Source organism: Drosophila persimilis, unplaced genomic scaffold (assembly GCF_003286085.1).
Source record: "Drosophila persimilis strain 14011-0111.01,24,50 unplaced genomic scaffold, DperRS2 tig00000700-arrow-arrow-pilon, whole genome shotgun sequence".
Taxonomy (NCBI): domain Eukaryota; kingdom Metazoa; phylum Arthropoda; class Insecta; order Diptera; family Drosophilidae; genus Drosophila; species Drosophila persimilis.
The window spans coordinates 393899-409972 of record NW_020825340.1 but is presented as its reverse complement, the minus strand read 5'-3'; the positions used below and the strand labels follow the sequence as shown (position 1 = coordinate 409972).

General features: G+C 44.9%; 3 protein-coding genes and 1 long non-coding RNA gene across 4 annotated transcripts; 1 reads left to right on the top strand and 3 right to left on the bottom strand.

Annotated features, from left to right (window-relative positions):
* Positions 1–221: 221 nt before the first annotated feature.
* Positions 222–2279, bottom strand: LOC6601417 (odorant receptor 74a). The gene is made up of 4 exons (XM_002026450.2): positions 1293–2279; positions 1145–1240; positions 894–1076; positions 222–825 (listed from the first exon to the last, which is right to left on the bottom strand). Exons 1-4 carry the CDS (start codon positions 2175–2177, stop codon positions 775–777), a joined length of 1215 nt encoding a protein of 404 aa, XP_002026486.1. The 5' UTR covers positions 2178–2279; the 3' UTR covers positions 222–774.
* Positions 2280–10751: 8472 nt separating this feature from the next.
* On the bottom strand, positions 10752–12779 carry LOC6601418 (transmembrane protein 209). The gene is made up of 5 exons (XM_002026451.2): positions 12712–12779; positions 12364–12653; positions 11704–12305; positions 11321–11650; positions 10752–11258 (listed from the first exon to the last, which is right to left on the bottom strand). The coding sequence occupies exons 1-5, from the start codon at positions 12732–12734 to the stop codon at positions 10896–10898; spliced, it is 1608 nt and encodes a 535-aa protein (XP_002026487.1). The 5' UTR covers positions 12735–12779; the 3' UTR covers positions 10752–10895.
* A 583-nt stretch (positions 12780–13362) lies between these two features.
* LOC113566460 lies at positions 13363–14085 on the top strand. The gene is made up of 3 exons (XR_003409095.1): positions 13363–13464; positions 13657–13778; positions 13885–14085. It is a non-coding gene; the product is annotated as an uncharacterized LOC113566460 (long non-coding RNA).
* Positions 14086–14818: 733 nt separating this feature from the next.
* On the bottom strand, positions 14819–15799 carry LOC6601419. Its single transcript, XM_002026452.2, has 2 exons — positions 15394–15799; positions 14819–15333 (listed from the first exon to the last, which is right to left on the bottom strand). The coding sequence occupies exons 1-2, from the start codon at positions 15797–15799 to the stop codon at positions 14855–14857; spliced, it is 885 nt and encodes a 294-aa protein (XP_002026488.1). The 3' UTR covers positions 14819–14854.
* Positions 15800–16074: the final 275 nt, after the last annotated feature.

The window sequence follows — 16074 nt, the reverse complement described above, 5'->3', positions numbered from 1 at the left end:
ATGGGAGTACTATGAGTGTCTGGATGTCTATGGAGCAAGGAGGAGGACAAGCGAAAGACTCGCAAACAACATTCATTCATATTTGCCAAGTGCCGATTGAAGCCGAGCTCTGGATCCCTCCTACTCCATTTCCCATCCCATGCTCTTTTTCATCCCCTTTTCAGTACCCTTCCCTAACCCTGCAAAGCACAATATGCGTATAAATAACGGATTTCCTGTTATAAAATATTTGTAACGACATTTTTACCCGATTTATGTTTCCCACATATCGATATTTATGTATGTAGAAAAATATAGGGTGAATATTTTGCAATGTGCGATGTGGATGTGGATGAGCATGTATTCCCTTCTATATACTCGTAGTGCCATGATAGGTTGCTCCTGCTCATGCTCCTGCTCGAAAGCCCTGCCAATCGCTGCCACTCAGTCATGGCTGACAGTTATGGCTATAAGGATATCGATGTGCCGGGTAACGTCTTTGGATTGCAGCTGTCAACGCAGCAGCAAATTTCATTTGCTTTAAATGTGCTCCTTATAAGTGGAGTCGAGAGCAGAGCGGTGGATTGATAATGCACTAACTGTGCATCACGCTGCAGTTGTATTCCGAGCTCCATAAATCACAGTCATGCACGTGCTAATATCTTTGAATACGAATAAACCCCAACCCCCAAACATAAATGGGTGGGGTTCGGTTTCATTGTTAGCGGGTATCTAGTAAAGCTAAAGGGGAAATAGGAGTGATGGGCAACTGAGATGTGGCGCCATACGGAATTCTCAGCGCATCGAATTCAGAAAGGTAAAGTAGGAGAAAGCACCTTGAATGATCTGCAAATTTAAAAACGAAAAAGTACTATATTAGTTAAAACCTAACCTGGAAAGCAATCGAAGCTTACCTTGAGTACTGCGGCCAGACTAACACGAAAGTACTTTAGACCAGTTATGAAGAACGGTCTCGAGTTCAGTTGGATGGCCAGGGTGACCAGCTTCATGAGCCTGAGATTCTCCTGACGATTGTTCGATTGATGGACCACCTGCTCCCAGTTCGCCGTGTAGTACATCAGGGCCAGATCATCCGTCTGTCAGACGCAAATTAAACCATAAATTTAGGATAACTGTGAAGGAATACGAGGTTTTGTCGTAATACCGTCTTGTAGAGTATAGAGCCAAGCGTGCCAAGGGATAGCAGTTCCATGAACTTGGCCAAGAACCACACAATGTAGACCACATTACCTAGTGGATTCTGAGGAGAGCGACAGAGTGGGATAAGAATAATTAGAAATGCTTTGGCATACCGTGTAGGCCTTAAAGCACAGGGCACACAGGAGGCCTGCACTGAAGGCGAACATCACAAAGATGCGGAAGCTGAACTCCTGTTCGATCTGTTCGCCAAATTCATGAAGGGCACCATTCCGACGTAGTATGCGGGTCAATTCCCTGCGATAACTGGCAGCCATCTCCAGTTGGTTGGCCTCCCCCAACAACCGCTGGGCACTACGCCGCAGATCCTGCCCCAGCTGAACGTAGCGGGCATTCAGGTGCATCATCATCTCGCCGAGGACGTTAAGTTCTCCAAAGAGCATGCTGGTGACGATGACGCCCACCCAGAAGTTGAGCCCGATCAAGGGGATAAGGTAACGGAGCTGGGTGTTGTCAAATGGATAGACCTGCTTGTAGAGCATCTCGCGGCGATGGTAAATGATATTCTGAAAGGGAACCAGCAGAAAGTTGAATAGGGCCAGCAGGTAGACAATCGAGTTAAGTCTCGTTGCCAGCATCTGAGATTGGATGTGGGCAAAAAGTTGCGGCTCCGAGTCTTTCTGGACGTAGATATCCTTGTAGAAACGCTGCAGCAGACTCCTGAAGCGATTTTTGTGCCAGGCCAGTTGAAAGCAGCGTATCTGCATCTCCACCAGAATCAGATAGGTGGGCATGCCCGTCAGAAAGTTGTCGATATCGTTCCGATTCACAATCAGGTAATGAAAGTCCACTTCGTTATGCTCGCAAAAGATCAGAAATCCAACGATGAGCACGAAACTCTCCAAATGCTTTGTCCAGCCAGCCACGCCCACCTCCAGGGGCCACGAGATATGATTGAGCTTCCGATACAGGGCCACAGGCCATGGCAGTGGAGCGAGCTCCCCATCCGCCAAACGGGGACGATAGCGAGTGCCTGACATATCCGGACCGGACCTCTCTACTGTGATGATTGACTACAGCCACTCGGATTGGATGGGAGCCCATTTATATTCTAATTCCGATTTCCGCCAGCGCCAGCCTGATGAAATATTAAATTCAAATATTCCTCAATGCTAAATTATTCAGTTTCATTTGCGGTCGTCAAAACAAACCCGAAACCGAAACCAAAACTCCAACCCCAAAAACCAATATTTCATTATTAATTCGAGTTTGTTTGGGGAACTCAAATCAAGTGCAAAAGTTCCAAGTTAATTGCGGATAATTATTAAAGCTGTGAAAGGTTCTCAAGCTTTTAGAGAAATATATATATGTATACATATATGTACATCCGTATGTACATATGTATGTATTTTGGTTTTGACCAGTTATTTGAGACCCGTAAGCATTTCCCAAACAAAACCGTATTAGATGAAAAATCAAGCAAAGTCAACAATGAGCTGTTTGAGATGTTTTATGTGCTTTAACATGGTTCAGCAGAGTTTCATCAACATCGGTATGACAGCTGCCATAGGAACAATGGATCTGCAAGGGTATTTAAGGCTTCGGCCCCCAAGCTAGGAATCCTTTCTTGTTATGATTATGACAAAATAACACTGACATAATTCCAATAAAAATGAAATAGCCGTAACACACTGACTGACAGTCCTGCTCGGCTTTTGTCCGGCAGGTGAACAAAGACCCACAAAACGAAGAGGCATGAATGGGATGGGGTATTAATGTTGAGCAGAGCTTCCTCAAGCAGCTCCCCAAAGTATGCACCTGGGAAGAGCACCTGTCCATGCGTGAGTGTGAGAGTGTGTGTTTGTGTATAGTCCTGTCCATACTCGTATCAAAGGGCGACGGAAAAGGCGTTGAAGCAGAGCAGATTCAATTCACTACTGTTGATTCTGCCCCTCGTTGCTGTTCTTTTTGTTGATAAAAGGATGAAGACCCAGCGGCGAAACTCAACCGGAGGAACCGGAGCAGCAAAGGGCCTCACAACAAGAAAAAAACCCCAAATAATATTAATATGCAAATTGAGTTTTTTAGTTGAGTGATCTAAGCGGATAACTGAGGACCAAGTCAAGGCGAACGAAAGCCTCCGGAGACCGACAGACAGACAGACCCAGACAGAGGGAGTCGGGGATTTGGAGGTGGCTCTCACTCTCTCTTTGGGGCACTTTGTTTTTGCTTTATTGATTGCCTGGGGGAATCCGGGACGACTTACAAACACATTCAAGCACGAGTACGTACTGCTTAAATGCGAGTTTCGAATCAATTGAAATCATATTTTATTAAACGTTTACGAGGCCATTTTCCACAGCCGCCGACGGCAAACTGAACACACACTGAACGAGACATCGAAATGGGCACCAAGTCAATACACATCTGGGTATATAAATCAGGAATCTGTAGCAAATATATGGGGACACGGACACGGACATCCACACCCACAGACACATATAAAAATATTTACAAGGAGTCATGCACCCACACCGCTGCATCCAGAACACCAGCGGCAAACGCATCAAATATAAATACATAAAAACAAGTAGAAAGATATGCTCGAAATTCCGACTAAGAGATACCTTATAGTCGGGAATTATTCAGCCATCGAAAGATGATTAAGTATCTGTTGTCTTTGAGGTCGGAAAGGTATCGTTCAGCCTTGCTCGGATTCAGCATTCCCTACCATTTTAGGCTACCGGGTATAACAATATATTTATAAATATCTATAGAGCCACAGGGGCCGTGCTATGAAATGGTGCTGATTCTCTCGCTTTTTTGCGTGGAAAACAAATTCGAAGAAAAATGGAAAACAGCCAGACTTAGATTGAAAGCAAACGAGCAATGGACCCACCCGGGCAAACAGATGGACCTGCGAAACGGCACGAACTAGGATAAGTAAACGGGAAAAGTAGGAGTACCTAGCACAGGAGCAGAAGCAGAAGTGGCACGCCAATGCTCAGGCTATGGAAATATGCCCGGAGGATTTGCCAAATGTCACGCAACTTTCTGCCAGATCTGCGGCAGGGGGAGCAAAGCCAAATACAGAACATCCTGCAAGCAATTGATTTATAATTACGGACACTACAAATGGTAGAAACGCGGACCGGGAGTGGGCTAACAAAAGCGGTTTGGTAAACTTACTAAATTAGCCAGGCCAAAACATGATGCTGAAAACTGTAACCGCCACTCCGAATCCGACTCCTACAGTTGTGGTTGCCCCTCGGCACTGATACGAGGCAGTGACAGTGCCCCCAAGTGCGTAATTTCCGCTGGGCAATTTTCTTGGTCTTCTTTATTTCCTTTCATGTTGTACCCTACCCCTACCCGTAAAACCTGTGGCACTCGGTGCGTATGAGTGATATCTTTCAGATTTTTTGTTTTCCACGAAATCTTCACTGCCAGTGGGAGTATCTATGTATCTGGTTTTGTAAAATGTATGCAAATTGGTTTATTTTCTTATGGCTGGCAACCAGCGAAGCCGTAGGCCGAATGAACCTGGACACGTGTGTCGCCTTTTGGACAAATGGTAAGGGGCCAGGGAATGTGGCGATGTGAAGCAGGGGACACCATTGTCTAGACATAATTGGGGACCTGTCCGTAGATCTAGTTAATATAATACAAGCAAAGAGATATATGAGATGAATACTTTGAGAGCAGGTAGAGAAGCAATTTGGAGCTGTATTTCCAAGAAAAGCAGAACGTAGATTTCTAAACATGTAGATGTACTACAAACTGTGATTAATTTTCAGATTAATCTGCACTGGGAGCGCACTGAGATGAATGTATCTATGTGTTGGTTGGATCACATCACGAATGCTGTGATAAGAGTTCATCAGCGTTGGCACCTAAGAAATTGGTGAGAGGGGTACAAAAGCGCAGATAGTTTACCATCTGTAAACATGGCTGCTAAAATCTATTCGATTCCCACTATTTTTCGACCCCCAAAATGCCATCGAAAATTTTGAGAAAAATTCAATCCATAAATATTCAGGTGAATTGAAGCTGCCAAACCATACAATATATAGTCGCTATATATTTAGGATCAATATCGAATTCATTTAAGGAGCACTTAAATCGCTATCATCTCAATAACAAAAGTAATATAGCCTTGGAAAACTAACGTTTCCTTGGCCCCTTCGTGCAGATTCAATCAAACTGAATAAACCCAGCCATTGACACAATCGTTTCATGATTCCCGGCCCTGGCCCCATCCCAATTATGAGCACACTCGTGCCCATACCCACTTAGGTGGAGACACACTGCGGCAGTCGAATGCCGTTGTCCTGGTCAACCAAATATTTATACACAATAAGCTGGTCGGAGCTTTTACTTTTCGGCTTTCCTTTTTGCCTCCGCAGTTTATTTATTTTCCCATCTATGAGTGCGAGTACGAGTACTTGTGTCGGTTTTGCCAGGGGCCAGCCACCATTAATGAAAAGAATATTTTTGCCCATTATGCGCCAATATGGTCCGCCATATTTCGGTTTATTTAATTTTGCGCAAATAAAACGGAAGTGGCATTTTTATTTTTCTCCATCTCCTTCTCCTCGTCGTCTAGTGGTGTTCTCCCTAGAACTCTTCCTGGTCGAAAATTCGTGCGCTACATAAAATTCTGATGTCGATGCCGATGCCGGGGCCAAACAAACTTGCGACAATGCTGGGATAGGGATGCTGGATACTGTACTATACTGGGATAGTGGATGCCCCATTGTGGGGCATTTTTTGGAGCGTATTTTAAACCAGAAATTTGTGCAGTTCGCTTTAAAGAGTCCTCTCTATGGCCGGGCACATCCGTTCGGCGCGCCAGTTGTGAGCTTTCCCATGCGCTGCTAAAAATGGAAATGGCTGTCATTTCCTTTGAAGCGGGAGACGTCCCGACCCACTCCCCCACACTCTACCACACTCCAACGCTCTCCGCTACGGCGAACACATCAGCCATTAATGGTCGAAATGAGTTTTCATGCTCAACTATTTGGCAGCAGCCGTTTTGAAGTTTGCAGCTTCTTGGCCAGGGCTTAAAGCGATGGGGATCTCTTCGAGTATGAATCTTTCGTCCATTGAAAAATTAATTAGTAGTATGGAACGCTCAGGCCCTGCCAATGGAAATGCGAATGCGAATACGAATGGGAATGGAATTGCTGCAGTATTTGCTTGACTGACGATTGCTGCAGTGCAACCACTGCCACTCATCCTCAATCATGCTGCTGTTCCTGTTCATGCCTGCTCTGCTCTGCCCCACCTGTTCCACCTACTCTTTCTACCCCTGTTCCTTATAACTTACGCAACTAATCTGTGCCGTGTGTGTGTGTGTGTGTGTGTGTGTTCTGTGGGTGTGGGTGTGTTCTGTAGGTGAGTTTGCGGGGGCATTTGCATTTAATCGGATTTGCGTTCTGGCTGCCCAGATTACAGGTTGTACTTCTGATTCCAGGAAAAGAAGAGGCGAGGAAGACGCACCAGACAGTCGATGCCCGAGCAGGCCAAAGTCCATTTGTTGTGCAATCCCAATGTAGGTATGTGTGTGTTGGCTGCATTGGCGGATGAGTGGACCACAGGCAGAACTAGTAAGCAAGTGGCATCATGACAAATTAACATGAGCAACCTGCCCCAGCCCCACTCTGGACTCCATTGTTGCTGCCTGTGTTGCGGCAGCTGCTGCTCCATTGTGGATGCTCTGTATGAGCGTTCACTTGGGGGCTTGCTGGGTGTCGGAGAAAACCTATTTATAAATGTTGGTTGCTCCTGGAAACTGGTTTCAATTAAGGATAGTTCATCGGAAAAGTCTACAGATTGCTCTTTACCTCAGCAGATACTCATAGTTTCAATTTATGATTTGTAGCCTTAGTAAGCGAGTAAGCAAAAACCAATTAGGGAAAGTCCTTCACCTACTTTTTGTCTATTTACTCCATTTTACAGGGTATCTGCTAAGCCCTGTGACCTGAGCGTAGGTAACGAACTGGAAATGCTCTTAGAATTTCCGCTTTATATCAAATATAAAAAATGACTGCTTTTAGACGTATTTGACAAAAGTTCTATGTCACTCACACTCCTCGGACTCTATCCTACAGATGTTCCTCGGCACAGAACTCCGTATAGAGACATATAATTGCATAAATCAAACTCAAACATGCAACATGAAAAATCGCATTAATTTATCTGCTCACTGCTCATACAGACCCTGCCACCGCCACTGCCACTGCCACTGTCACTGTCTCTGCCTATTTGGGGCACATCATCCTCCAGACGCTGGGGTAACATATCCGCTTATGTCAATTTTTTTTTTTTGCTACTTGGAGCGGCAGCATCATCAACGCTGGTCCCCACCTACATACATACATGCCTACATACATACATACTTGCTGCTCCTCATCCTCATCCCTGCCACTTCAGCCAGTTGTCACTGTCAGTTTTAGCTTCCAGTGTTTTGTCACTGGAATCCCGTCCCACTCCTGATTCTCACCCCAGATTCCCCCTCCTGTCCACGATGCCACTCCAATCCTAGCTCTCTTCTGTCGCCTGGTTTGTTTGCTTAAATGCTACATTTACTTTATGGATTGTTGCTATATTTTTTCTTCAACTTGCAACCCAAAAATGGAATGGCGTATAAATTTCACGTCAATTTTTATACACACACTCGTGGAGAGTGGAGTGGGTTTGCAGAAGCTCAGCTGGGTGAGCCCTTGACTGATTGTTGGCAGTCAGAACTTGCTTCCTTTTAATAACTTTCCCACACACAACGCATACTCATACTCCTACGCCACTATACCGAAAGATACATACATATGTATGTAGTCGTACACATACGAACAGAGTGGGGATATCTCCGCTAATAACCTGGTTTTATTTTTTTTAGGTCGCCCACTTTAAGTGTGCTGTTCACGCTACATAGTTTAAAATTCTTTATAATTGGATTGTAGCGTCTAAAGCTGAACCCAACCGGGCATGTTCCCTGGATCAGGACCCACATTTTTTATAGGCAGCCTCGGACGGTGCAGAACCGGGCTGGACCGAACCGAGGAGTTGTCGGCTGCATGTCAAAAGGATTTTACAGTTGACGCGTGCAAACCAAAGCTGCTACAGACCCAGGCCCAGGCCAAACAGCCCCACTCAAACCCTTTTCTGTGCGCTCCTCCAGAGCACAGACAGAGGCCGTAACCCTGGACCCAGCACACAGCACCCATACCCAGATATGAAATGGGAGGGAGTCCCGGATGTGATGATATGTTTCATTTCACACGGCAACGGCTGGCAATCCTTTCGACCGCACCGCACAGCACACATCCCCACCACTTCACTCCCGAGCCACAGGAGCCGAGATTTATGTTTTCTTGTAAACAAAATAACGGACATGCTTAAGGCTTTTCAGGCAGGGGTCGCTATCATATGTGTGAGGGGTTGCTCCAAGGTGTGGGTTGAGGATGGGAGCGAAATGGCCCGGCCTCAGGCCACTCCCCACTGTCAAACGGTATTAGGCGCATGTAAGCCTGCGTGTTCGATTTGGAGCTTTCTTTTCCGACTCCGACCCCTATCTGGATCGGATCATCAGGGATGTGTCTGACTCTCTACGAGGATACTCGCAGAGTATATATCTATATATATATATGTGTGTGTGTATGTGGGGGGTGTTGGTTGGTATGTCTGTGGGTGAACCAAACGTAAAAATTAATTATTCAAAGGCGCATAAGATAACTGAGAAATCTCTTTCCTTTTCCTTCTTTTTGGCTACATTTCTGTATCCTATTTTGTTTTTTTTTTACTTGGAAACGGTTTTTGCCTATCTATCATTAATGGATTGGCAAGCGTGCTCTAAATCTTAAATTACACGTTAAACTTCCTAGAAGTTTGAACAGAAATAAGTGCATTCTAAAGGAACTCAAAATTAATAGCATTGATTTAAATTTAAATGGTCCTAATAGCAGAGGTTGTAGTAGTACAAGTATTTGTAGTATTTGACAGCTTTTTAACTCCCAGTTGACCCACAAGCAGACACACACGAATACCATATAATTCATAATCAAACCATTCCCCCTTAACCTCCGGTAGGAATACTCGTTATTTTCAATGTAGAGACATTCCGTGAACCCATGATGTATATATATATGTATGTTGCGTTTTGTCACATCTCCAACCACTTCTTGAGACAGTTGCTTTAAGGAACACTTCCATTCAAGGATAGTATATAGCAAAGCTCCTTCAAAGCGATCCTAAATGAAAATTTGTGTAAACCGCAACGAAAAAGTCCACCGAAGGAGAGTGTGCGACGATTGGCAATCGAATTTAATGCGCATTTTCTTTTAAAGTGTCAGCATCTGGGAACAGCACCACCCCGCAACCACGTTGCCTTTTGTCAACAACATCCACCCAATCTGAATCCCAATCCCAAAAGTATAGCCGGAGCCGATGCCGGAGCCCCAACCCAGCGAGCCGCACTAATCAACACAATTACGGAGCAGTCGAAGGAAAACTTTTATAATTGGATATGAAGACGCGCACATGCGTTTCTTTAAACTCGGCATTCCACTTCATATGCCGAGGGTCCAAATATTGTGACAAGAAAATGGAGCATCGTAGCTGGAAAAGGCATCAGTTTCAACTCCCATTTAGGCATCCGATCTCCGTCGCTGCGTACACTGAAATGCTTTGACAAATTATTTTTAAGCCAATTTACAACTTGAGAAAAAGTATCAGGAAAACATATCACACCAGGGAGGAGAGGCGTGAGATGGGAATAGCTCTGGATCCCCATGGGTGAGTGGGTGAGTGTTTGTGTAGGTGGGGAAAATATAATGCGGGGGATAAAAGTGTAAAGTTGACATCCCAGGCACATTACTCACTCGAGGTGCCAGCCATCCTGCCAGCCAGCCAGCCCATGAGCAGTGAGCAGCGAGCAGCGAGGACAGCCAACCAACCAACCGATTCCACGTCAAAACCGGCAGGGAGCGAAGAACAGAGACCAGAAATGAGCATGGCCAAGAGAAATGGTAATGCGGCCGTCTGAGAGCCGATACCTACACTTTCCACTATCCTCCACTCCTCACTCTATCCAATCCTGAGTATATGCAGCATAGCAGTCGAGAGTTTGTGTGCACTTCTTTTGCAGCATTTCCACAACGTCTCTCGACAAAATGTCGGCATCGTCCACGGCGGAAACCATTAATTTTGTCACTTTCGGAAGTGCAAAGTGGAGAAGGTGCACATGGCAATCGCAATCGCTGGGCTGGGGCTGGCAGCTGGGCCAGTGACCATCCGACAGCAAAACAACTTTCAGCAATATTGAGAATCATGAAAAGGCAATTAAATCCGGCACCTGCTCCAGCTCGCCTGCCAGACAGACACGGAGAGATTCTCACTGGCGAGGGAGGACCAGCCATATGTGTACATCTTCCCCCCTGACTTCCAAACAAGTTAATTGCTGGCCAGGCACTGACCGCAATCACCGCAGGGACAGCGAGAGCTCCCAAGCATGGGGGTCGCATGACACTTGAGAACGTTGAGGGGGCCACAGGTCTGCTGACCGCAGAAACCGCACCGCATACGAAGTAGGGCCGTGTTTATAGTCAAATGTTGACTTAATAATTACAAATGCATAATTTAATAGTCAGAAAGTATGAGCAAAACCGAGGGGAAGCCACGGAACCGACAGCCGAGTCAAGAGTATGAAATGATGCTTATAAATATAACAGTCAGTCTCAGTCTTTTTGAAAGAGTCGGACTCAGTTTTCAATAACGCACATGATGTTGATGCCACTCTTCCCCAGATTGACTCCCTCGAGCGCCGACTCCTGTTGCTGACGCATGTAGATGAGAAACTGAATGATGACGTAGAACAAGTTGTTTCTGTCGTATACGCAGTTGTGCAGTTCCTTGTCGCTGATAAAATTGAACTTGGGATTGAGCGGGCTGCCGCTGCAGAGGATGGCGCAGTGCGCCTTGTTGTGCACGGCATTCACAATGTCTTTGGTGGAGCGTTTTTCGTCGCGCATCAGTACATAGCGGCAGTGGAAGGGCCGCCCCCCTCCCTGGGGCATCGGCATCAGTTGGCTGTCCAGATACACGCAGAACAGATGGAATATAATCTGTAAGGAATAAATTAATTAATGGGCTTAACAGGTAATAGTTTCTATGGCTTGTTTCTTACAGCTGCATCTGTGGGCAAGTGCTCGCCCCAATCCTGGCCGTTGTGCGCATTGCCAGAGTTCCAGCGAAAATCGGCTAGGCAGGAGCCCTGCGAAAGCTCCTTGATGCGTTGAACCAAATATTCTTGATTGCTGAAGGTATCGAGAAAGGGCAGCAGCATGGGCAGAATGGGGGCACATGTCTGTACAAATTGTTGGTTATCGGCTGTTTTTCGCAGACGCTCCAAGCTCACGGCTCCTATTTTCAAGTCGTGGAGGCCACGCTGCCGAAACATTTCGTCCACATGGTTGATCTCCTTCACCAGGCGTTGCAGTATGGTGGTGGAGATCCACTAAAGGAAAATGTAATTAGACGTAACTTTTGGCAGAGTGAAAATTGGCATACATTTCTGAGGTTTGCCACATACTGCGACAATTTGTCCGTGGAGATGCGATTGATGACCTCAGAGTTACTGTCCTTAAACTGGAACGAGCTGAACTCCTCAATGGACGTGGGCGCGTTTTCGGTGGAGACCGGTGGCGGCGGCGCCAGTTGATAAATTGTTTTCAACCTGTTCAACTGTTGGTTGCAACAGTTCCAGAACGAATTAGCCGAGCTCGTGTGCTGAACGTTTGGCCCATCTGAATTCTCCAAGATGCTCCGTTGACGTCGGGCATTCTTCATCAATGCAGGCAGCTGGCGGGCATCTGTGAGGAAGTCATCGTGCCGCACCTCTGCATAGGGAGAGTCATCGCTGAAGTTGCTGACGTTCAGGGAACTATTCTGCATCATCGGCGAGGTGCTGTACGAAGCATTCTGCATATGCTGATGCTGTTGGGGAGTTCTTGTGATGCTCGGACTGCGACGCAGCGATTGAGAACCCCAGCAGGAGTCCTCGAACGATGAATGCCAATTGATAATGGGCGTGTCATCTTCAAAATCGGTGTCTACTTCATAGCAACGCGGCTTTTTCACCTTCTGTGTGATGATGGTTTTGAAAGAGTTGTCTTAAGGACCACGAAAAAATTAGTCAATTGCTAAATATAACCTGAATCAACTCTTTACCATCATAGCCATCCAATAGACACTTTTGCACATTTGTCCCAATCACCTGGCCGCCTCTAAGCCATAACCACAAATACTTGCCCAAGCAGGCCACCGCGCTCAGGGCTGTCAAAGTGGCTACGGAGCACTCTGCCATGAAGAAGTAACCCTGCCGCAAGGACGTGCACGTCTGAAACAAGTCGAACAGGAGCAGTGACAGGATGACCACGTTGAATGAGCACCATTTAAGGTACCTTTTGGCCTGGGCGCCGTGGAGGCGCAGATCTAAGCTCTTTTGCACAATCGGTGAGCTGTATGACATTCAAATTTTATGATCAAGTGGTCATAAGTATTATTTCGTAATCTTACCATGTGTTCCTGGGGTAATTCATGCTGTATTATTTATGAAACAAAATTCCAGAATAATGCCAAAAAATTGGCGGTTTGACTGTCTAGATGTGACCGTCGGACCCGCAGCAATATACAGAAAGATACCGTCTCATTTTAAAAATATACCGTAAATATACTGACGAATTGAAGTTATATTATACATATTCCTCGTTTTTGTTATCCCGTCGAATATTAATAGCGAGATAGATCTCTCTGCCATGCCCACATAATTGTATCCAATTAATGAATCAATTTTCTACCTGACTGGCTTATTTTAACCACTTGTTTTTATTGGATCTTGTATGAAAAAAGGTTTTAGCGAAATAGTTCACACAATAGAACGAAAGTCGTTCATATTGTTCAATTTTTATATTTCGTTGAATAATTCTGGCTAACTAAAACTAAGGTTCTGCCCACATAATTTTAGACCTATGATGAATACATTTTCTTCAAGATTGGCTAGTTTTAGTCTTTGCTTTTTTTTTGTATTTTGGCCACCAACTAGCCGATTTCGTCGACAGGTGTCGCCTTACGAAAACTTCTCTGTGTAGTTGCCAATTAGCAGGTCTGATTGAAATTGCAATTGTTCCATCTCCTTTAAACATGTTTTTAAGCAGAAATCGAAGAGTTATGGATATATTAGTTTTGTGCTGGATGCGTCTGACACCCAGAAGGAAGCGTATTCGACCGCATTAAGTATGTTTGACGCCTAGTTCACAGAGACTTTAGAAGGTACACTGAATCAAGTTTTTTTCAAATTTTTTCCTACTGCCACAAATCGGTGGCATCCAAAATTTTGAAGATACAAGAAAACCGAAACACACAAAATCATCTACAATATTTTCGAATCTGGATGCTACCGATGCTACCCCTTCCATGCGCTTGCTCATACATTCTCTATCTCACACACTCTTTTTCATGCAGAGTTCGTCTCCTAGCGTACTGGAGTGAGATAGAAAAACAGCTGACTTGGTGTGAGAAGTGAAAAAGAAAGAGATAGAGATAGATGTGGATGTAGCGGGATAAGAAACCGTACTGGAAAAATGGTAAAAATAAAAAATTCAAAAATAAATCGTCGCCAAAATGCACTTGCTTGTATATTTCAAAGTCATATCGTTAATATCACTTATCTTTTGGTTAATGCGTTTGTAGGGGCTTAACGGGCTGCGACTTCCCGACTGCCTGCTTCCCGGCTTTTGGTTTCTTGGCGTTCGGTTTGAATTCTATTCGGAATTCAATTTCATTATTCCTTTATATTTATATTTATTACTTCTTATAACGCTAGGCAACAAAATCAAACTTTGATTTACGCTTCAGCCAAATCAACTTTTCCTAATATATTTGGGGCTGTAAAACTTTATAATGATCTATGGTTTTTTCATTATTTTTAACTTTATCAAAATGTCTTTTCAAAGGAAGATTCACATAATTTAAGTATCTTTCATCTGGTTGCTTTAAACTATGCAATTCTAAAAAGCAAAAGTAAATGAAAAACGGAGCCTGCCTGAATATAAATCTGACCCAAAACTTTTAGTATTAATTTAATATTGAGCATACATATAAGTGCAAAATAAATAATTTGCTTGCGAAGTTTGCAAAAATTGTTTACAATTAATTAATCGATTAAATAAATTATTTATGTTGTATTAATGTTTGATATATTTATTTTATTATTATTCAATATATATTAATTAATTACTGTTAAACCTTTTCTGTTGAGCGGAACTGTATATGCTGAGTTTCGGGTATATGTACAAGTAGAGTCGCGGCCCTTGTGGCACTCACAACGTTCCCGCTCGTTTAGAAAAAATACAATTCAAAAAAAAAAAATTAGCACAAAAAAAAATATTTATTCATTATTCGGAAATAACTATTTATATAAAAATGTGATCTACATCGAATTGGTCAAATTGGTCGGATAATCGGAGCGTCTGTAGATCTGTTTTCTGAGCTATTTATGTCCAGTAAATTTGATTTGGAAGTCTAAAATGCTCATTCCTGGTTTTAAAACGTTTTTCATTTTGCTTTCTAATTTGTATCCATTTTTTAATGCACGATTGGGACTGCTCTTTTAAATGGGCAAAGAATAGGAAAAATATAATTTAAGGGTAAAGGAACGTTCCTATAGTCGAAGAGCACGTCTTCGTCTCTTCCGCCTGCCCACAACGGGTGGGCCGACTCCCACTCCGACTCCCAGGCCTGGAACTGGGGCTAGTTGCAAAAGCAGGGGATTGTTTATCAGGGCTGCTGCTATGCCCAAAACTGTTGCACTGGCCAGAGGAATGAGGAAGCTCTTGGCCAGCAGAGCTTTAGGGGAGATTTCTGGTGATCCTTTGTGCGATACGATCTCGTGAGAGTCGATTGGATACGAGCTGTAGGTGTATTCTATACCAGGTCCGGCATAATGGCCCTGCTCGGGCCGAGGCCTGTAGACTTGGTATGGCGGCCCTCCTACTTCGACACTAGATCCGTATTCGTGACTGGGGACTGGTCCCTGTTCGTATCCGTGTGCGGGTCCTGGTCCGTAGTCATATGGATAGGGATGACCTTCATAGGCATAGCTTTTGCCTCCTGATCCGCTTCCACTGCTTCCGTAGTGACCTATGGATTATGGCCGATAGAACTGATGGCCTTCTTCACTCGACTTTTGGATGATCTTACCCACGCTAATCCGATCCTGAAGGGGACGACCTCCTTGGCGCCACTTATCGTAGGCCTCACTGAGATTCTCTTTAAAGCCACCAATCTTGGGTGTGCCTCCAAGGGGAATCGCTCCAATCGGCTTGGATATAAATCCAGCTGCAGTGTTGTCCAACTTTGGGATCGATCCTGGTCCTCGATAAAACTCCGGGGGTGGATCGTAACTCTTTGCTGCTGCTGAAGAGACTGCAGTCTTCAGAGGGACACTGGCCTGACGTTTCTGTGGAGGCTTTAGCGGTGTCCAGGAGTCCGCTGTCTGAATGACAGCACTCGAATTCTGCTCCTGCGCGGATACCAGAGACAGCCAAAGACAGATACACCAGCAGAAGCTGGATACAGGCAGTAGATTCTGTTTCAAAGCAAACATTTCGACTGTGATCGCGGCCTGCAGAAGCAGCGTTTATATGAGAGCAGGTGTCTCCCAGCCGCAGGGAATATGTCATAATTTCGTGGCATTACAGAGTGGCGTCAAATTGCGGGCTGACGGCAATTTAGGACTGAGATTGTTGTAGCCGCTTCGCTGGCATTGAGATTGAGACGCCGCCTGCAACTGCGCCTGACATGGGCCACTATTAGTGCCGCCAGCTTGGGAGTCGAGGGAGTTCTTTCTTCACTCTTTCATCAGGCCTTTCATCAGCGGGG